Raw genomic sequence first — 22575 nt, forward strand, 5'->3', positions numbered from 1 at the left:
CCCACCACCACCATTGTCGCAACCACCACTCTCCACCGCCACCGTCACCGCCACCACCACCACGCTCCACCACTACCATCATCGTTAATACCGACATCGTTATCGCCACTACTACCACCACCGGCCACCCTCCACCACCGCCACCGCCACTACCATTCTCCACCACCGCTGCCACCACTACCACCATCCACCACCGCTGCCGCCACCACCGCTGCCGCCACCACCGCTGTCACCTCCACCACCACTATCGCTACTACCGCCACCACCACCACTACGCTCCACCACTGCCACCATCGTTGATATTGTCATTGTCACCACCACCACCATTGCCACCATCGCTGTTACCGGCACTACTACCACCACTGTCGCTACCACCACCGACACCATCATCACCCTCCAATACCACCCGTCCCACCACCACCACTGTCTCCACCAAATTATACAATACACACCCTCTGGTCACTCTTATAAGCAAAAGTTAGCTTTTTAGATTCATCCAATAAATGATGTATGTCTGACCACATACATCATTTATTGGATGAATCTAAAAAGCTAACTTTTGCTTATAATAGTAACCAGAGGATGTATGTCCAAACGTTGTATATTATTAAAATTTTATCAGACCTTATCTTATTAGGCCTAATATAATCAGGGCTTATACTATCAGGCCTAATAATATACAGCGTACCAAACAGACCCTAACTATGTTTCTCTTATAAAAAAATGAAATAAACCTGTTGTAAGGTATAAAAAATATGAGTCGATGAAGTTGATGTACGTTTAAGCTCAAGTTATTCGCAGAGGTGGCGAGGGTCGGAGAGGTTGGGGTCTTGAGGAGGAGTAGGAGTGAAGTTGGAGAGTGAGTGGTATAATTGTTTAGTTGCTGCCATTAGGGTTCCGTCACCATTCTCCGGTGGCTACAGAGAGACGGAGGGAGATGATTCAAATGTCCCAAGTATTTAGCTGAGGTCACCGGGAGAAACTTGCATTAGAACCAATAGAATTTAAGATAAGTAAACAAAAAAATTCATAAGTTAACTTTTTTGTGAAAAATTATATAAGTCCATTAAGATATTGTGAAGATAAATTTTAATGTGTCTTTTTCATCGTCTTGTGAGGCGGGGTGGGGTTTTGTGGCTCGTGACAACAACGGTTTTGTGCTTGTTTCTGCAACCTCTTCGTCGATAGCGACACTCTCTCCGGTGGTGATTGAGGCGCTTGGGTTCCGGTGGACTCTTTCTCTAGCTTCTGATCATAGTTTACGTTCGGTGTGCTCTGAGACTAATTGTTTGCAATTATTTGAGACTTGGAGGCAGCCCTCTAAGGGCTTTCTTGTCTTGACTCTTTATTCGTGATTGTCGCACTTTAGCTTCATGTTTTGATTGCGATGTCTTTTCTTTTATTAGGCGCTCTTGTAATGTTGTTGTCGATGGTTTGACAAAGCTTTCTTTTTCTTGTGGTTTTTTTATTAGGATGGAGGAGGGGCTCGAATGAAGTTTTTCATTTGATCTACCATGATGTAATGGCCTATGTGCCTCCCGTTCCTTCTTAATATAATTGCAACTAGTTTCAAAAAAAAATTATCATCTTTAGGAGTGATTTAGGCAACTCTCGTAAACATTGGCTAATGGGTTGTGCGTCAATACTTTCAAGAGCAAAACTAAATACTCTACTCTCAATCTACATATTAACAATCTCGAAATTACTTGAACTAGTATTTTTTTCCCGTGCGTTGCATGGGGAATATGTCTATTATATTTGATACATCAATTAATCATGAACGTGATTATGCGAGTTCGTTTTCAGTTATTATTTTTTAAATTGTAAGTTATCTATGTTTTAATCTTTTTTTAAGTTATTCCAAATATGTGCTCTCATCTTTCCCCATTAATTCTCCTCTTAATTGTCTCTTTTTCTCCCCCAATTTCGTTCCTCTCTCTTTTCTCTCATCTGACATTTTAAATTTTCAGTTTCCCTATATCTTTTTCCTCTTTGCCCACTAATTGTCCTCCCCCCCCCCAATTCGCAAATTAGGGAAAATGTTATATATGCAGTATCTTAGACAATTAGGGAAAATCTTATAAAATTTTAATGGATTATAATCTCAGCACTACATGTCAGAATAAAATGATAAACTCAAGGGATTCATGTAAATATGCAGTAAATTAGGCTTTAGACTTTTCCTAATTTAGTAAGGAGTAATCTAGGTAAATCTTAGATAATTAGGGTAAATCTTTTAAAATTCAGTTTCAAGATAAAATAACACAAAAGAAGAGAAGATATCTAATGGAATGACACGTGGATTTTTTTATGAGAATGACACGTGAGATTTTTTTTATGAGAATTAACCTAATGCTGTCACGTCACTAAATCAGCCTGATAGAAGTTTTTCTTTTCTAATATATATTGATTCGAGGAATCCCCTTTTCAATATGAGAGAGAGTTGGAAAGGCTACCTTGAATTAGGCCAAGAGGTAAAATTGAAGGGTATAAAGTAATGTGACTATGTTGGATGCTTATTTGAATAATCTTATTAAATACATATAAAAGGAAAGGTACAAAACATCAATTACAAGTATGGTTCATATAGGTGGTTTAAAAGGAATTTTAAAAGCATCATGACTCAAACATCAAGTCAATTCGAAGTCACATGAATATAATTTATTAGCAAAGGCTCGAAGAATATTAGTCTAAGTTCAAAAGTTGATCTCAAAATAACAAAGTCAAAGTTCTTCAAATTAAACTAAGATAACAACCTTCTAGATTATTTGAAGTTACGTCTAGTTTGAAGCATTCATGATCAAAGGCATGTACCCATGACCAAAAGCATGAATCCGCGTTCAAAAGCACTAGCCCACATTCTGAAGCGATTAATGGACTCGAAGCGTTGGGTTCGAGAAACAGTTGAAGAGTTTGAGGTTCAAATATTGTGTTTGAGCTTCAATGTTAGATCAAATGGACGGCAAAGATTAGGAAGTTACACTTTATTTTAATTTCATTTCTAGGATTTGTTTAGCAGTTATTTCTTAGACACTATAAATAATGTTTGTAATTGAAAATAGCATTGGACATCTAACTATTGAGCACTTTGAAAGTCTCGCGTCTACTATTACCACAAATGCCAGCTAAGAGTTACAAGTAAAAATCTCAAAAAAATGCAATCCTAAAAAATGCATAGTCCTATTACTTGTAGCCACTAAGCTTAATAGGCTCACGAAGTAATGTGCAAACATTCACCCGGGCCAACCGAGCGAGCAAGAATTACTCATCTATAAGGTATAACGAATAGCCGCCCTGTTGAAAGATTTTTTACCACTCTACGTTTGAATCTCTCAATTGTAGTATAGTAAAGGGTTTTGTCGTATCCGCAGGGAGGTGTAACACTATGTCGTTCAATAGTTGACAAACTTAAATGATGGATTCATAAGAGTTTGATTGTTTAAACATGAAAGTAAAAAGGAAAACAGATGAAATGATGGAGGAACAACAGGTATGAGAAATTGTTGGGATTAGATTTCATTGAATGACCTTTGTGCGTTCTAGTGATTCAAATACAAACCAAGACTAAGAATATGATTCATCTACACCAGTTCAACCCTACTTCATCGATGTCTCGCATGAGTGGATAACAATAACTCTCTAATCCTAAACATTGATGTCTCACATGATTAAGAAAGAAAGTTATCATGAAGTTTGGGTGTTTAAGCGACTAACAAACCTAACTCTATGTCTAGCAATTAGGATTATTAGGTGATTAACTCTAGTTTGGACTCAAAACGTTGTAGCTTTCGCTCACAAGTCGAATCAAGAAAAATATCCTAGGTGATCAATCTAAGATAGAGCATGAAGATCAAGAGAAAACCACTAAACCATAAACAAGAAACATGCTTTATATAAAAGAGAATCACATAGAGAGCATAAGTATCATACAACTACATCAAATCCCAACAAAGAGAGATTAGCTATCCATTTTCATGGATAGTTTTACAAATAGAGAAGAAGAATGAGAAGAATCGAAATCGTCGCGATGTCTCGCCGTCGAATCCGACCTCCGAAGCTTCTTCTCTAGCCTCCTAAGCCTTTCCCTTTGTTTTTCTAGTGTTTCTCTGAGTTGGGTCGAAGTTCTGATCAAGTTCCACTTTCTGAAACTGAAGAAAATTTATTTTATAATGATTTTGCATCTGTGCAGAGTGCTGGGGGCCCTTTATGGGCGCTGGACGCCCAGTTACTTCAAGGTTGGGTTTCTGGTAACCGTCATGGGTGCTGGGCGGCCACTGACAAGCGCTAGGCACCCTGGTGATCCAAAAATTCTTCATGTTTCATGAAAATATGTCTCTTTCCTTGAGAACTTAAATCCTACATCATAAGTTGAGAATATAATCAATCATTAAACACTTTTGAACTTAATTCTCAATCAATTAACAACTTTCAATCAAGATGAAGAGAACTAATAGGGATTTCTCATGAATCACTTAAGATAAGTGCCTAAATTGTATATGAAAATTAGGAAAATATGGCACTTATCAACTCCCCCCAACTTAGCACTTTGTTTGTCCTCAAACAAAAGGTAATGACTTAAATCAAATAAGCATGACTCAAAAAAATTTCAAAGCTCAATTTGCAAGATCTCACAAAAATTGAATCAATGATCCAGAACAGAGACACGATGCCCACAAGAGGATGCATAACATTGATACAACTACTTATTCAACCTAAAACTCAATAGGCATACAATCAATTACTCTTGATCAGGGAATACTTAATCTAGCCAAGATATAACATGCAAATCAGGCAAGGTCAGTGTTTCGCTCATGTACATCACTGAATCACAGAAGTCAAGATTATTACTTGTCTCCACAATCATCAAAACAACATGTGCAATCAAGGATCACTAAGGTCTTTACAAGGTTGTAATGAGGCTAGGCTTCAAAGAGTTTGGTTTTTCAAGATATGCAAAGAAACTCAACATGGCAAGAGAGCAATCACACTTCACTTTCATGGCATTCACTCCTCTCAACTTCCTTTAAACTATAACACCCCGATTTCGGTGGCGTCACTTTAGTAACAAAAAAGAAAACAAAGCGGAAAAACGTGAATATTTTTTTTTCGATATTTATTTTAGTAAATGAAAGGCTTGTCGAAATAAAGACTCATCGACGAAAGATAAACATGACTAATGTACAGATATATTTACAGCCCTCGCTGTAAGTAGCAAGCCACGTCACGAGTAACCTCCAGTGACGGAAAAGTAGTGCCCGTGGGCAAATATGTACAAAACAAAATGAAAGGTCAAGTATTCAGAATACAGTCCTCCCAACGAAAGTAGGTCAGCCCAAAAACAGCCCGAAGACCTCCTAGTCCGACCAACTCTCTGTGATTCCCGTAAAGAGAACCACACAAAAAGCTAAAGGTCGGGGACCTACCCTGCCCCAAAATGAGAAACTGAAGACCAGAGCCACAACGCTACTCCTACCCTAATCCTGACTAGAGGAGCACACCACAACACTCCCAACTACGCATCATCAAGATCGTCGTCTGAATCTGAATCCAAGACGACTAGGTCGATGTCTGCATCTGTCTCCACAGCTGGTCTCGCGGGTCCTGAACCCGATCCCAAATCAACAGCAGCCGCAACAGTGGGTGAGCTAGAGTCTGATGAAGTCCCTCCCACAGGCACCTCCTCCGAGGGGTCCTCGTCGTCCGAAGGCGACGATGGTGGTGGTACTACAACTCCAGGTCCACAGTGCACACCCGGTGGTAGGTTGAAGCTGACGGTGTAGCGTCTCAAAACTCCGTGCGTTAGGTTTCCCATCTTGTCGACGCGATCCTCCATTATTCGCTCCGAATAGATAGCTCGGTGGCCGGCGGGGTCGACCACCCATGAGCCCGGGGTGTCTTGATCCAGCATCTCAAACCTAGTCCCCCCCGAAGGGACGACCATCTCGAGCCAATCCGCCATAGACATCTGACAATAAGGGCATACATAGCCCCTCAAACACAGGTAGCACGCGCAAGGGTCAACTCAATGAATTACATAATAGTACAATCAATAGGTAAAGTTTAAGCAGTAGCTACCTAGGCTTAGATATAAAGGACAACATTCTAAATGGTATATCTTACCAAATGAAAATAAATAACATTCGCTGACAATTAACATATCTCAAGCAAGATTAACAAGTATCAATCACACACGACAACTAAGTCAGTATGTATGGTGCATGAATGCAATGACGAGGAACAAGATGCAATCCGGAAGGATGGGCACCATCGAGTCAGCCCTAACACCGGCCAAGGTGGGACCATTTCTGCTCGGGTGTCTCTTATACCAAACAAAATGTAGTCAGATCAGCAGTGAACCCGCAGGTCGGCCATTTCCGTCTGCTACTAAGAATCACCGCAATGTTCTTATGTGGAAATCCGGGTCTTATGACCATTTTTGGAATCCACCGAGGTCCGGCATCCCACCGTGTATTTACCTCAAAATGTGTGCATGAATGCAAAGTGATTAGCCAAACAACGTCTCCGACCTCACTCGTCACGTCGTCACGTGTTCTAGCTAACTTATTGTCTCTAAAAAGAATACCCTAAGGTAAATGTCGATTCTGCGACAAAAGACAATTAATTATGAAAAGAGTGCAATCACTCGTGATAACTTCTCGAGTTATCCGACCCATCTCCATCCGATGGTCAAAAACTGCTCAGCGAGCAAAGAGTACCAATGTACTTGGAACTTATAGTTCCCCGACTTATCCTTTAGATAGCCGAACAATAAACTGCTCCTCAAGCCAAAGAGTATCGACATACTCGGAAACTTATTAATTTCCCGGCTTATCTTTTAGATAGCCAAACAACAAAACTGCTCATCGAGCAAAAGAGTATTAACATACTCAGAAACTTATCTGTTTCCCCAAAACTTAGATTCGACGACACTTCTCATTTTCCAAAAACTAATATTCAAGTCCTAAGCTCTTATTTGAGATTGTGATCATTATTTAAAGGTTCAGAGGTTGTTTAGTGTCTTATGAATTTTCCTTGTAAAATAGTTTCCATTTAGTTTTATCTCTAACCTTATGAGTTTAAAAGATCACATAATCCCAAGTAATCCCCAAAGAAGGTCTCGATCCATTAAAACAATAACAAGGCCCGAACCTCCGTTCGTCCCGTCAAACTTTCCCAAAATCTCATGATAAATTTGGCATTACTGCCCGTTATCCTCTCTGACGTACAACAGATATATGTGTAATTTCATAATCAAAGTAACACAATCCAACAGTCATGACACATATATCAACACATCCTAGATTAACCATTTAGCATATAGCATGTGAATCAATATCAACACATCCTAGATTAACCATTTAGCACATAGCATGTGAATCAATCTAAAAAACGATTCAAGCGATAAATGATTATCAATTGTCAGTCGTAGCCTCAGAAAACATTTTTCCCAGTCAAACACAATCAAGTGCATAAACAATAAATCAAATCGAATTCGTCGACACCTAAAGCATTAGCTAGTATTTAGTGAGTAGCCCTCACCTGTAGCTCCTCCAGCGTGTTCCTCAAGCTTTCCTTCACAACCTTCCTCTTCAGCTCCACAGAATTCCTCAAACGAACCTTAGAGCAAAATCACAGAATTCAATCACAATGAGTCAGAAACTCAGCAAACATTAAGTACTAGGGTTACACGAAACATTATAAACTCCGAAGTACGATAATCTAACGCGTTAAGACAAGTTTTCGAAAAAAGAATTTTTCCTCGCCCCCTTAGAGTGCTCTCGGCCACACACATTAATTGTGTGCGCCGATTTTTCTTCGATCAAACTTGGTTCCTAGGCTATCATTAGTCGTAACTAAGGCGAATCAAAGCTCGGAAAAATTATCGGATCGAAAACTGTCGCAGGGGTATTTTGGTCAGTGTTTTTAGCTCGGAATTTCAAAATTGGAATTTCGAAAAACAAATTAGATAGAAATGTCACTAACGACGTTTATGACAACTAATCCTACTGACACTAAGCTAAGTCGAGAGTTTTAAACCGAAAGAGCGGAGCTTTTGTCGGAAAAATGGGTTTTTGGAGCATAATCGAAGCCCGGCGACGATTCAACGAGTTTAAGCAAAATGTAATCCACAAAACATGCTCTTGGGCATGCAGGGAATAAGTTTAGACAGAGAAATCGAGTTATTTGGACAGTTTTACGAAAAGCTCGAAACTTTGAGCACAGAAAAACAGAGAAAAACGTCGGAATTGACGATCAGAAGTATGGAATAGCAACTATACCTCGATGCCTACGCGTAGCAACTGTCAGTGAGACGATCAGGCAAGAAACGGCGAAAATCTTTTCTCCTCCCTCTCCTCTCAAGCTCGCGGCCAACAATGGTGGAATGGTGATAAATTTTTCATTTTTTTGCTATTTATAGGTAATGGAAAATGCGAAAAAATGAATATTTCGCGATTCCGATTTTTCCTGCGTATTCCTCTGTGAATTCTAAGATAGGTTCTGGCGACAGAATTCCAAAACTCGAAACAGGTTTCTTGGAATTAAAGCAAACGATCCAAAGTCGGTGTAAATCGATTTTACCCGAAAAACTACTTTTTGCAGTTGATGTCGGATGAGGAAACTTCTTTCTGAAGAAAGATTAGAAACATCGAAAGAAATAGGTGTACGCGTGTGAAATCTCCGTTTAAAGCTCCGAATAGAAAAAGTCTTCATCGTCAGTTGATTTTAGGGTTCTTAAACTATCAGGAGTTCAGTTTCGGCAAACCTCCGAGAATTAGAATTTGACGTTCGTACATTCCAGGGTTTCATATCGAAACACTTGTCATGGAAAGGAATAAGAGAAATTCTTATATTCTTCTTGAAGATTTTTTGAATTTATTCCTATAGTGTTCCAAGGGTTAAATTAATCTTTTCCTAAGGCTCTTGTCCTAGGCGTAAACGAATAATACTTGCGTCATAAGTTTCGTCGATTCGAATCTTGTCCTTAACCTTCTCGTGAGATATCTTCTCCATACATTTATTCCATTCAATAAACGTTTATCCAGTTTTCTTACTTCACATTACATCGAACTTATTCGTGAATAAGAAATTTCACTATTTTATTCTAAGCTTAAAACTTGGGTCTCACATAAACCAACTCTCATTCACCATTGTCATTCAACTCAACCCTTTGTTTTTCATCAATTTCTTATTTATTCGCTTTTTGTTCTTTTTGATTTTGTTTTCTTTCTCTTTTTGCATTTTTTTTTCTTTGGAAGCATGCACACATTTGACAATATTTACAAATAGATTGGATTCAAATCACATAGAAACTTTAGCACAAAAGTCTTCTCCCCCAACTTGCAAACAACCCACACTAAGAGTGCTCTCTTTGCCTATTAAGCTTAGGAAAGTCATTGTTTTTCTTTTAGGCTCAAGGGTCATAATCAAGAACAAAACAAATATCTTAAAATTTATGGCTCAAAGGGGTAACAAATGGATTTTAATTGACATAGGTAGGCTATTTGGCTAAGTAGCTATATATACAGAACAAAACATGCCTTGATCATTTCCCAGAAATTCCATGCAACCGATGTTCGTAAGAGACTCAAACAAAATCAACTATGCAAAGCAGTGATGTTCTCTCAACTCACAGTGTATAGGAACACTCTCTCACAGGCTAAAAAGTTTCAAATTTCCCTGATTTTCAAGCAATTCATTGTATGCTTCAAGAATTCTAAGTGAATCATGCAATCATATCAAGTCATGGTATCATTTATTGCACACATAATTCATGGAATCATTCATTTTTTTATAGCATATATCAAGCAATTCTCACAATAGTCATGCTAGTATTGAAAACAGTCAGGGACATGAAATCTAGGACATAAGTGCTATATATATAAAACTATACTATTAAAAATAAACTAGAAACAAGGTAAAGTGGACTCACTTGTGATGTTAATTCTTTGAATCAAACTCTCTACTAAAGTCCTTGATCTCTCCCCCCTCCATGAGAATTGGACTGTCCTCAGGCCAAACTGTATGTTTTTCCTATTAATCTGCCTAACAGTCACTTGAAAACCATGTTATAGTATAAGGGATAAATGAGAATATCAAAGCATTAAAACAATTCAAATCCTAGTCCATATGAAAATAGACTTCAAGAGCTTTCCAAAGAGTGGTCATTGGCTTAAATCCAATAAGAAATGAAGAAGTTATGCTCATTTGAATAAAAGAGTGGATTGCTGATAAGGGGGTAGTGCTGAGCGGCCTCTGAAGACCGATGAGCGGTCTGCATCAGTGTTTGAGGCCGCTGAGCGCTCTCAGATGGGCGCTGGGCGCTGGGCGCCTATACCAGTAAAAAAAACAGCAACTCTCAATATTTACCCCCAAATCTCATTCTAAGCAAAATTATCACATTTATTCTTCATCAAAACCATCTAAGTGATCATTAAAACCTGTATCCATGAATTCCAAACATCTTTTTCATTCAAATCTCCAAAATCTAAGCATCAAATTGGCACATGTATCTGAACATACCGAATTCTGAGTTTTAAAATTTTCAAGCAAGCCAATTGATGTATTCACACTCATTTGTCATTTGAAACATGTTCAGACCTTGTGATTCAGCATCCATGCCCAATTTATAAAAAATTCACACTTCTAGGCTTCAAGGACAAGTTTTCATGCTTTTCACAACTCAAAAGGTCATATTTTGATGTGATCATTTCTAGAACATGCCAATCACTCCAAACATATACAAATGCCCTAAGAAACTTGTGCATAACTTAAGATTAGAAATTGAAGCATATCTAGCACATCAGTCATTTCAAGTTCAAAATAGGGTCAAATTTCATTAGTTCACAACTCAATACCTCATATTTTGAACTTCTTACACTTGCTTCACGCTAGGCCTTAAAACTATCTATTAACATCATTTAAAACTTGTTGAGCGCCTTAAGATACACAGTTGAAGCACATGGCATCATGACACACTCCATGGACTTGACAAGCACAAATTGACCTTCATTTTCGGAAATCCTTCACATCATCAAACAGTTCACTAAACACCTATCCTAAGACTTGAAAATTGACATACAAATAAAAAAATTGAGATAGTTCACAAGAAATTGGAGGCAAGTTTTCACAGTTTATACAGAAATGCTATAGAGGGATCTGTTTTTCACTTGAAAACCACACAACCACATACCTCAAAATTTTCAATTCATATAAACCTCACTTTCCATCAAACCCTATGCATTATAAACATTGAATTGGACCTGTAGCTACTCTTAAACTAAGGTTTTGCACAAAATTCTCACAGTACCCAAATTTCACTCAAACATCATGCAGTTTCACAAGTCACCTCCTCAAAATCAAATTTTACCATTTTCATTGCTTCCAAAGCTTATGAATACACTCAATGTATCTATCAAAACTTGTGAAGAACCTTAAAACACATAGTTAAACAAAGGTTCACAAAATCACAGTATCACTTACTAAAACACACATAAAAACAATAAAAACACTGGTTTGCCTCCCAGGAAGCGCTTGTTTAATGTCATTAGCTTGACGCTTGCACAATCAAGGTGACCATAAACAAGGGTTATAATATAACCCCTTCCTTTTTTTAGGTCTTTTGACTTGGATTTTATATAGTTTTCTAACAAAGGTTTTCCAAGCCATCAAAGACTCATTCTTTTTCTTTCTTTTCTCAATCAAACCCAATTCACACCTACATTCAACTCACATGCCAAGGTATTTACATGCATATGAACGAATGTAAATTTAAAGTTCTTTGAAGAATTTGATGGAACTTGCTCATCAAGCCTATCACCAAATACAGAGTCTATATGCTCAACATTAATAGTTTCATTATTGCATTGGTGATGTGATATGCTATCAAAATCTTCAACGCTTACCTCATCCTCATCATGTTTTACCTTTGGAGAGCTTGAAGGAATCGGTAAGTGGTGAAGAGTTGGATCTCTTTCTTCTTTTTTTGATTTTTCTTCTTCTTCCTCACTTTCTTCCACTTTTTCTTCAACCATTGGTCTTCCATGTTCAGCTACCATATTAGCTAGCTTTCCCAATTGATCCCCCAAGTTCTTGATGGAAGCCTCAGTATTCCTTTGATTAATCATTGACAATTGCATGAATTGCACCAAGGTATACTCAAGCTTAGAAATCCTATCCTCTTCAAGGGAATAGTATGTCTGAGATGATTGAAACATTTTGAGAAGGTAGTGATTCAGAAGCTTCTTGTTGCTTCAACTCTTGAACTAGCCAACTAATACAAGAGATTAGTAACAACAAGGAAAGTTAAACTGAAAACAAAAACTATACACCATATTCACAATCATTCAAGAATGAAAACTATTGCAATGCAATTAGTATTGGCACACCTCCCCGGCAACAGCGCCATTTTGTTGAAAGATTTTTTACCACTCTACGTTTGAATCTCTCAAAACTCAATTGTAGTATAGTAAAGGGTTTTGTCGTATCCGCAGGGAGGTGTAACACTATGTCGTTCAATAGTTGACAAACTTAAATGATGGATTCATAAGAGTTTGATTGTTTAAACATGAAAGTAAAAAGGAAAACAGATGAAATGATGGAGGAACAACAGGTATGAGAAATTGTTGGGATTAGATTTCATTGAATGACCTTTGTGCGTTCTAGTGATTCAAATACAAACCAAGACTAAGAATATGATTCATCTACACCAGTTCAACCCTACTTCATCGATGTCTCGCATGAGTGGATAACAATAACTCTCTAATCCTAAACATTGATGTCTCACATGATTAAGAAAGAAAGTTATCATGAAGTTTGAGTGTTTAAGCGACTAACAAACCTAACTCTATGTCCACTACAAGAAAAAAGGCATTCTGTGGCGGTTGTCAGGACGTTTTGCGGCAGTTTAAACCGCCGCAGAACGCATATTGCGGCGGTTTGCCAACCGTCGCAGTTACTAGTGTCGCCAGGCGTTCTGTGGCGGTTTGTACCAACTGCTGGAATAGCCGCCGCTAGTTGTATCTAGCATTTGGCGGCGGTTTAAACCGCCGCAGATACAGTAACTTTTAGCGGCGGTTTGAACCGCCGTGGTTTACTTTTGTGGAAGAATTCATATTATCATTTAGCGACGGTTCAAACCGCCGCAAGTAGTTAATTATTATTATTTTTTTATTAAAAATGAAATTTACTAGCTGCCCAACTGTGATAAATATGTAAAAGTATGATCTTTTCATTCTACCAGACATTATGGCACAATAATAAACAGAAAGCTAAGTGCTGCAAGACTGAAGCTGCTATGGCAGCAGACATTGTAGAAAGCACTGGAAAAATCATCCCTCAAAACTTATGCATAACGTATCACTTTCTATAGTAAGTTGCGGTCTAGAACAATCATAAGATAAGAGTATGTTAACATTGAGATATATATCAACCCTCATAGCTAAGCCCAAATCCCCTCACTGAACAAAAAACACTATAAGAACAAGATAGTTATTAAAAAGAGGTCATGATCAACCATTAGACACAGCATTAAAATTGTAAACTATTTGATAAAGTATCCTAAAATCTTAATGTGAAACACAAGTAATGGCAAATGTTATAGATTTCTGTTGCTCCAAGAATACCTTAAAGTACTTTTGATCAGCAATTAGAAGCTAGGAAATCAAATCAAATCAATTTAAAATAACATGCTTTTCATAATAATCTCTATCCTCATAGGCTCAGGTATTAAAAAAATAAAAAGATGAAATCAGAATCAAACTCAATCAAAACTTGTAACATAAAGGAAGCCGTGCGAAACTGCCAATACTTGTGCCTGGGGTAGTCTAACCAGACCCAATAACATATTCCATGATATTCAACATAAAGTTTTAATTTTTAATAAAAAAAACCCATACCCCACGTGAAAGAACCTTACCAACCCAGTTTGACATAGATCTTTTTAATAAAATTACTTAACCAGCAACAAAGTTTCAATTAAAACCACATACATAGACTAGAGATAGTTACAAGAGGGAGCACACAAGAAACTTTATGACAGTAAAGAGTAAAGAGTGCTAGTAAAGAGTTACAAGATAATAAAGAAAAAGGGACAAAAGAAAAGAGAGAAAGCATGAGAGTAAAGAGTAGGGGGGGAGAAAACAGGGGACCAAAAACACAAGGGACATAGACATGATTTAGTCAAAGCCATATCAAAGATCACCTTCCTTTGCAACAGCCAAAGAGTAATTAGACAGTAGTATTTGCCTCGTGACCAAGAATATCACAACCAAGGAGCTATCTCTCTTAACCCTATCTTGTTTTAGATCTTTTACAGTAGACACATGGGGGCTGTTTAACGCAATTCCATAGAGAAGATGAAGGAGCAATAAAATTGGAAGCAATGAAATAGTTGAGAAGCACGAGAAGAAGAAATCTTACCTTTGCTGCAACTATGGAGGAATTGAATTTCGAAAGGCAACCTGAAAATTGTGAAATCAAAATCAACCTCAACCTGAACAAACATGAAGAAATCAAAATCAAAATCAAAATCAAGCTAGAGAGGAGATGAACCTCAGCCTGTACAAACATGAAGAAATCAAAATTAGGGATTGTGAAAGAGTGAAAGTGAAAGACCAGCCAGGGAAGAGAGACCAGTGGCGAGAAAGGAGATGAGAGGAGAAGAGAACAACAAACCTAGCCAATCGCACGCTGAAGAACGGAACGCCACGGTGAAGTAGAGCGTGAAGAAGAAGGGTTTTGCGTTAAGAGCGAGAGTTGTTTTTTTTTTTTAATAAGAGGGAAAGTAAAATTGGGGAAAATAAGTGAGGGAAAGTGAAAATCTTAGCGGGCCTGGCCAAATCTTTTTGAAATTATTTTAAGGCCTGCGGCGGTTGTAAGGCCCAACCGCCGCAGGTTATTTTTTTAAAAAAAAAATCAACAAACCGCCGCGCAAACCGCCGTACATTATTAGTACATTGCGGCGGTTTCAACCGCCGCTACACGCATTACATTATTTTTAACAAAACACCTAACAACCGCCGCTACACGCATTACAACCGCCGCGAATATAACATACTCGCGTCGGCCGCGCAAACCGCCGCAGGAAACTTTTTTGCGGCGGTTTCGTGGAACCGCCGCAATATGACCGCCGCAAAATGCCCTTTTTCTTGTAGTGGTCTAGCAATTAGGATTATTAGGTGATTAACTCTAGTTTGGACTCAAAACGTTGTAGTTTTCGCTCACAAGTCGAATCAAACAAAATATCATAGGTGATCAATCTAAGATAGAGCATGAAGATCAAGAGAAAACCAATAAACCATAAGAGGCTTAAGAGGGTTGATTGTTGAAGGAAAGAAACCTGTTAGTTAAAGCCGATTGAAATAAGGTAATCCAAAATTAATCTAGTAAAGAGTGGTGTATATTAAAGAACCCTGAATTTTTTGCTTCATCGGAAAGGGAAAGAATCCTGAATTATATTAGTGCTAAATGAGTATTTGTTTAAGTGAAGTTTTAAAAATGAAAATAAATAAAAATGAAATAAAAATAAAATTAGAAACACGTAAGCCAATATAAAGATTAACTCACTCAAGATTTTTTTTTTGAAATAAACTCACTCAAGATTATTGAACATGTGTGAGTGAGTAGTTGAGTTTCATATAAGTGAGTAAATTTTAATATAGAAAAATTTGAAACTAATTGCTAGTTAAGAATCCAATGAACTCGGATATAGGGAGAAAAATGAGAATTTAACATAAAACTTGAAAAAATACTTATTTAAAAAAAGGTGATTGTGAGTTAAGAGTAAAAAAACTTTGATGTCAAAATTTTAAAATGATTATTAATTTGATTCCTTAGAAAAAGAATACAAAATGAAGTTTTTTTTATGCATAACAACAAAGAGAACCAAAGAGAAAAAAAACAACCGGAAGGAAGAAAAAAAACCCGTACTGCGTAACAGTCATAACACCGGGAGAATCCGGCAAAAGCAAATGCTTAATTAGGAGGAATTTTTTTAGTTTATTATAAAAATAAAAATGGAGGTAGTACTACGATTAGCTATGTTTCCTAATGAAAAATTGAAATAAACCTGGGAATAAAAAATATGAGTCGATGAAGTTGATGTACGTTTAACCTCAACTGTCATTCCCCATAGAGTCAAATGAAGCATCATATTCATGTGGAAGTTTGTTGCATGGAGAATTGTCTTTTAGTGGGGTGTGAGGAAATCATGAATGCCCTTTTGAATTTACATGTAGTAATAGAGAATAATATGTCCTTACCTTACATGACTTTGCAAAGAGAGAGAGTTTCTTTGGGAATTGGAGATTCCTCCCCCACAAGCCAGTAACATATGTGAAAAGCTCCTGCATGCCCACCACAATAACAACAGCAGCAACCATGGCATATTCCAATCACAAAGTCTTGATGCTGGTGGAGTACTGGAAGAATCACTTATTTTGAAGCAGACTTTGCTGCCATTTTTCTCAACAACAAAAAAAATTATTTCTGATACATTTTTGCAGCATTATAAGGTTTCGCTACAGTCGATAATTGTCAAATTAATCTCTTCGCATCACTATCAGCGCACTTAGGAGTGTGAAGTTTACCTATGAGTCTTTTTTATCCACCAAAGTTGAGAATCGAACCTCCAACTACTTTTTTAAGAGATCAAATATTAAACTAGTAGCCAAGATGTAACTGCTGATCACTTTGCCAAAGAATTGTTTTTAATTCAAGCTGGAATCTTCTCTTGTCCGTTAACTAGATTAATAAATATTTGATAACTAATAAATATTATCCATCCTTACAAAATTTAGGAAAAAGAACTGGAATCCCATGACCACTTCCCACTTCCCTTCAGATAGTACTAGCTAGCTCTTAGTAATTCGTAGTGTGCTTCCCGTTACATTCAACTAAAGCACTTTCATTTTATTCCATTCTGGGATATATCTGAAAGCACTTTCGCTTGCTTTGGAGTTTGGAATGACTCTTCTTCTTTTCGTCAAGGCATGACTTTATTCAGCCCTTCGTTTCGTTGCTTACTTGAAAAAAATTTTGTGTTTTGAGAAAATTATTGAAATAAGTTGAAAATATGTTATAGGTAAGTATAAATTCTTAGGGTTTTGATTAATTCACACCGAGCTCTTTTTTTCATCATATTTTCACTTTTTTTTACCTTTCTTCTTTTTTCACATCACATCACCTATTATATCTCTCATTATACATAAACTATTTACATAAACTTTAATGTTGTAAAATAAGTTCATAAGCGAGAAAGCCACTCAAAATCTTCATGCAACTTTTTTGTGAAGCGTCAAAATTGTGTTTGCATGCCTAAGCTTAAGAAAGGTTATCTTGACACTCGTAATCCACTTCCGCCTAATTGAGATAGTAGAAGAAGAGAGATAAGTGAAAGATATGATATATGATAATATATAATACAAAATAAATGAAAATGAAATGAAAGAGAAACTAAAGTTTCAATGTATCAAAACTACAAACTTTACATTTTTTCCCCCACAAAATCTATTGCAGACTTTTGAATTTTTACTTTTTTTTGGACAAATTTACCCACAAAATCTATTGTAGACTTTTGGGTGGACAAATTTGTGACTTTTTGGTGAAATGTCGAAATTGTGTCCTCAGGCAAGTATCGTTTTCCAAATTGCAAATGTCACCCCACAATGTCAGATTGTAAAAAGATATCTTTGTACGAAAAGGGTTAGAATAAAGTTAAATAAATTAAATAACATTCTCTTACATTTGCATTACTTAAAATATATAATAAGATTAAACTTCAATGCGTCCCTTAATAACGTATAGCACAACTAGTAGAAAATTGAACTCCTTAAGTATTTAGTTCAAGATTCAATCCGAGAACAGTGTATATGAAGTTAAATTTGTTAGAAAAAACCTACCTATTTAGCTTGGTCTCAAAACTTCGGGGATTAGTCTCATAGTTGTTGACGATTGAGAAAGAAAAAATAAGAATGCATCCCATTAGGGTTATGATATATACACACCTCTCCACTCATTTTCCACCTTCTCTCTCCTTTATTTCTCTTTTCTCTATCAATCAAATCACCTATCACATCTTTACTTTCTCTCTCCTTTCTTTCTATCTATCTCTTCCTCCACCTCTCCACACCTCAAAAATGAGGTGTGAAGAAATAATTACTCATCCCATTACATTTCATTTCACCAAACACCTTTCACCACAGTAAAAAAAAAAAATTTGAAGTATAAAACGTGACTTTTGGCTGGTTAAATAACATTACAAAGATAACATGAGCTACCAAGACAGTTGTGGAGACATGATAACAGAGAAGACAAAACATTTCACTGTTAGAATTGCCCCCACCACTATAGGACGCTCAAAACACCAGCAGATTTCAGCAATATTGCCACAGGTCACAGAAACAGCTAGTAACATCATCTAAAACAAATGAAAGATTCAGTGTCTAGCGCGGAACCAAATCCAATCCAATATTTAATAGAAGATAGAAGCATAACAAGATAACAACACAGATAGATGACAAAGGAAGTGACAGGCATGTATTACATGAGGTAATCGGGTCTTTATTTCTAAAAGTTTTGTTCGGAGTTCCATCATCAGTACAAGTATAGACAAAAGAAGAGTAAAATACAAGAACAAAAGGAGATTCCTGTACCTCACGCAGACACCTAATTAGAGATTTTTATCACCTAATTCTACAACCTACAGCCCCTCTTAAATGATCTGCTGTTAGACAAAGGACTTTGATTTGTATTGTTGTGTAATCAACACCTCTGTTAAGTTACAGACCATTAGTCTACACATGTTGAAAGTCCTACTTTCTTTACAAGTAAATAGAAAGTGATGGAAAATGGAAATAACACCACCACAATTCCAACAATTTCTAACCCTGCCTGCTACTTTAAATGTCTTGATGGAACACTTAACACTAAGACTTCTAGGGTTTCAATTTTTCCCATTCATAACGCCCAGGGAGCGGCTTCTCATTCACAGGATCAAAGTTGTACCTGCAATTGGATCGGACCCGCGTGGGGAATAAATAAATTAGTTTGTAGGGAAAAGACATTATTGCAGTTGAGTAAGAAAAAACTGAGAAAATCAAACCAATAAAAGCGTACTTCTCAATGAATTTCCTTTGCTGAGCCTCTTCATTTTCAGCAAAGAATTCATTCATTTCATGTGCAGTAGGGATTTGCCTTCGACCCGCATGCGGTGTTCTTCGAGGAGCTTCAGTTGAGCAAGTAGGCCTGGTAGTTGAACCAGGAGTCCTGACAGTGTCTGGGTCCCTTATCAAATTGCAGGGTGTGGATTCCCTGGTGCTTCTGCTGCAAGCAAAAACAAGCAATTATAACATAAACTAGAAATAACTAAAAGAATTTAAGTGGCAAAAGGTAAAACAAATAACAAAACAATATTTCATGTGAGAGTTTATCTGAAAAGACGAAAGCGATAATGCTTAAAAATTGAAGGATGACCTGCACAACACATTTAAAGCAAAGGAACCCAGATTTCAAATACATGTCAACTTCATTGTAAATATACACATTCAGAAATGAGAATCTTTCAGAATATATCTCATCATTCTATTTCTCAATACAGAATTTTGAAATCAATCTCCAAAAACACAGAATATAGTCATTTCGTCAGTGGGTTTGTTCCACACCACACATTTCAATTGCAAAATAGCACATGTCAGGAGAAATTACTGAAATATTTTCAATCGCTAGATAGTAAAACAAGTAAAAACATAAACTTAAGAAAAGGGCTGAAAATTCTGCAACTGTAACAAAGTATCGGCACTTCCTGCAAATAACGTAACGGTAATAATAGCAGAGTACAAAAAATTAATTAATCCCGTGGAATAGATGTTTTATATTAATTTGAAGTTAAAATCTTCAAATCAATACAAAACATTTACGGGATACAAGGCGAACAAGAACAAACAAAATGGCCAAGTGAGAGTTACATTTCAACATACGAAATGTATTTACAGCTTCTAAGGAAAAGGAAGAAAAAAAACATCTTTCTCCCCTGAATCCTGCATTGGAGAAACGTATGACAGAAGACAGTGAACAAAAGATTTAATACAAAATCCAGCTCAAAATTTTCACAAGAGTGTAACGGCATGCATATGTGATGAAGATCAGAAAAACAGGAACAGAAGCTGTAAAGCAAATCCATCCATCAGTTGAAGAGGAACAAACACAACACAAATTCATCATCTTTCAGACAAACATTCAGCTAAGCAAACAAATCAGATTAGAGAGAACAAAGCCATAAAATCAAATATAACATCATAAATTTAAGGAAAAAATCAAAAAATTCAGCACTCAATTTCATCTTTTACTTTGTTCCAGGCATCTAGCAATCAAAACAAAACCAGAATTCAACACTAAACTAATAAGCCATGAAATTAAAATAAATAAATAAACAATAACCAAAACCAAAACTCTGGTTTACCCTCACCAATTTTCAATTTTTCTGCAAACAAATCAGAAAATTAAAATTAAAAAAATTAAAAAAAAATAGAAAATCCATTGTCAGCTTTATTTTGCATTAAAATCGAAGAGCGCGAAAGAAACCAATTCGAATTATAAGCAGAAGAAAAAACAACAAAGGAACGAAGACTCACCTTTCTCTACCTTCAAAATCCAAGACATTTTCACCAAAGCAAGCTTCATCCCCATCGGAATTATTCTGGTGCTGCGTTTTCTTCTCCGGCAGGGTGTTACCATCATGCTGGGAAGCGAGACTGGGAGCACTAGGGCTAGGAATTGGGGATTTAGGGTTTTGCGACTTGGGTCGCTTGGGAGAAGCATGTAGCGGAACAGGGGGTTTGTGGAGGCGACGACTGCGAAGCTGAAGGTAGGAGCCAGAGGAGGGAGAGAGGTCCGGTTGCTGAAGCTGCGATTTCTGGAGAGCTAGGGTTTTGGCGCGGGTTCGAACCCCGAAGTAAGAGGTTGTTGTGGTGTTGGTGGTGGTGTTGTTGGTGGCGGTGGAGTCTAGTAGAGCGACTTCGCCTCTGGGTTTGGCTTTCTTCATGTACTTGCCCATGGAGGATGGTGAATCCGCCGCCGCAGCTGCGACGGCACGGCGGTGGAGGGAGTAGGAAGGAGGAGGAGAAGGTGGTGATTGGAGTGGGAAATGTTGTTTACCGGTTAAGTGGTTTGGTTTTAGAGAGAGAAAGAGAAAAAGGGGTGAGTGTGGGGAAAAGGAAAAAGGGAATATTATGGTTATTTATATTATATGGTTATTTATATTATAAGGTTGGTTATATTTGTTTAATGTTATTTTTTTCATTGGTGTTATTATTGTTGTGTTGAGTGAAGATTGGTGGTGGTGGACACTAACCAATAAGAAGAAGATGGTAAAAGAGAGTGTGTTTTGGTTTTTACTGGTAGCATTGAAATGTAGGTAGGTGTGTACCTGGGTAGGGTTATTTGGGATTTTGTTATAGGACTTGGAATCTTCAGTCTTGGAGGAAGGAACCTAATTTCATTTTTTTACAATTTCAGACAATTTCCTTTTCAATTCAACCTTATCCAGGAAATTCACCTTCTATATATTGAATTAGTCCCCCTCCTTGTATATTTATTTAGTCAATATCAATATTAATATAAATAACTTTTTTTCCTTTTATCTTTTTTCATTAAAGTGTATTATTAACTTGCTATTTTTTTTAATTAAAGATTTTATTTATTAACTAATCAAGCAATTCATAGCCTAAAATATAGAAATCATTCAAAGAATGATTTTAAGTGATCAGTATATGATAAGAACATGATATGATAAAAAGTTGGATAATGACAAAATATGATAATAACAACATAGACTATTACCATGTCTTGTGTTTGAGGTGGACTTGATAATGACAAAATATAATATAATTAATAAAATTTCAAATGGAAAAAATTTAAATTTAAATTTTTTAGAAAATCAATTAATCTATTAAATTTATTTTTATATATGATTTTTAAACTTAATGAAAATTAATTAATTAGTTTATTTAAATTAAAACTATATGGGTCACCAATTGATTTTTTTTGTCCTTTAGCCAACAGTCTCCACGGGAAAGGGGCCCCACGTAATTAATCTAGCTCGGGATACGGTAGTGATGTTCCTTGCCATAAAGGTATTATTTTTTACCTTAGAGAGGTTCGAACCCGGGCCAGAAGCCTAGAAATCCTTAAGGAAATGCACATTCACCACTTGTGCCCCCTTGTGGTTCACCAATTGATTTTGACTTAAATAAAAATAAATTAAATTAAAAAATATTATTACTTTTTAAAATAGTCTATATTTTAATTACAACAAATTATATTAGTAGAGAGACAATTTTAAGTAAGTGGTCATAAATGATAAAAGAAAATTAGTTTGTATTTAATATTATTAAATATTTTTTTTGTACATCGGAATTTAAATTGCACCCGTCAGGTATTGAACCCTGGATCTTCCCTTCCCAACTCATATGTCTCTCACCTCTTACCACTTAAATTAATATTTATACTCCCTCGTTCCTATATATAAGTCTATTTTTATGAAGAAAAAAAAAGTTCCTAAATATAAGTCCTTTTACAATA

The 22575-nt window shown here is 36.6% G+C and overlaps 1 protein-coding gene and 1 long non-coding RNA gene across 3 annotated transcripts; both read right to left on the reverse strand.

The window, feature by feature from the left end:
* Positions 1 to 3892: 3892 nt before the first annotated feature.
* On the reverse strand, positions 3893 to 14754 carry LOC130721470 (uncharacterized). Its single transcript, XR_009013464.1, has 4 exons — positions 14674 to 14754; positions 9932 to 14491; positions 7540 to 7617; positions 3893 to 4356 (listed from the first exon to the last, which is right to left on the reverse strand). It is a non-coding gene; the product is annotated as an uncharacterized LOC130721470 (long non-coding RNA).
* Positions 14755 to 18542: 3788 nt separating this feature from the next.
* On the reverse strand, positions 18543 to 21216 carry LOC130720638 (cyclin-dependent kinase inhibitor 4-like). Of its 2 annotated transcripts, none has more exons than XM_057571308.1 (3): positions 20628 to 21216; positions 19114 to 19320; positions 18543 to 19002 (listed from the first exon to the last, which is right to left on the reverse strand). In XM_057571308.1, the coding sequence occupies exons 1-3, from the start codon at positions 21047 to 21049 to the stop codon at positions 18933 to 18935; spliced, it is 699 nt and encodes a 232-aa protein (XP_057427291.1). In that variant the 5' UTR covers positions 21050 to 21216; the 3' UTR covers positions 18543 to 18932. The 2 variants fall into 2 exon arrangements, with proteins under 2 accessions (XP_057427291.1, XP_057427292.1); XM_057571309.1 differs by having other exon boundaries at positions 19114 to 19317; positions 20628 to 21215.
* Between the last annotated feature and the right edge of the window lie 1359 nt (positions 21217 to 22575).

This window comes from Lotus japonicus, chromosome 5, assembly GCF_012489685.1.
Source record: "Lotus japonicus ecotype B-129 chromosome 5, LjGifu_v1.2".
In the NCBI taxonomy this organism is placed as follows: domain Eukaryota; kingdom Viridiplantae; phylum Streptophyta; class Magnoliopsida; order Fabales; family Fabaceae; genus Lotus; species Lotus japonicus.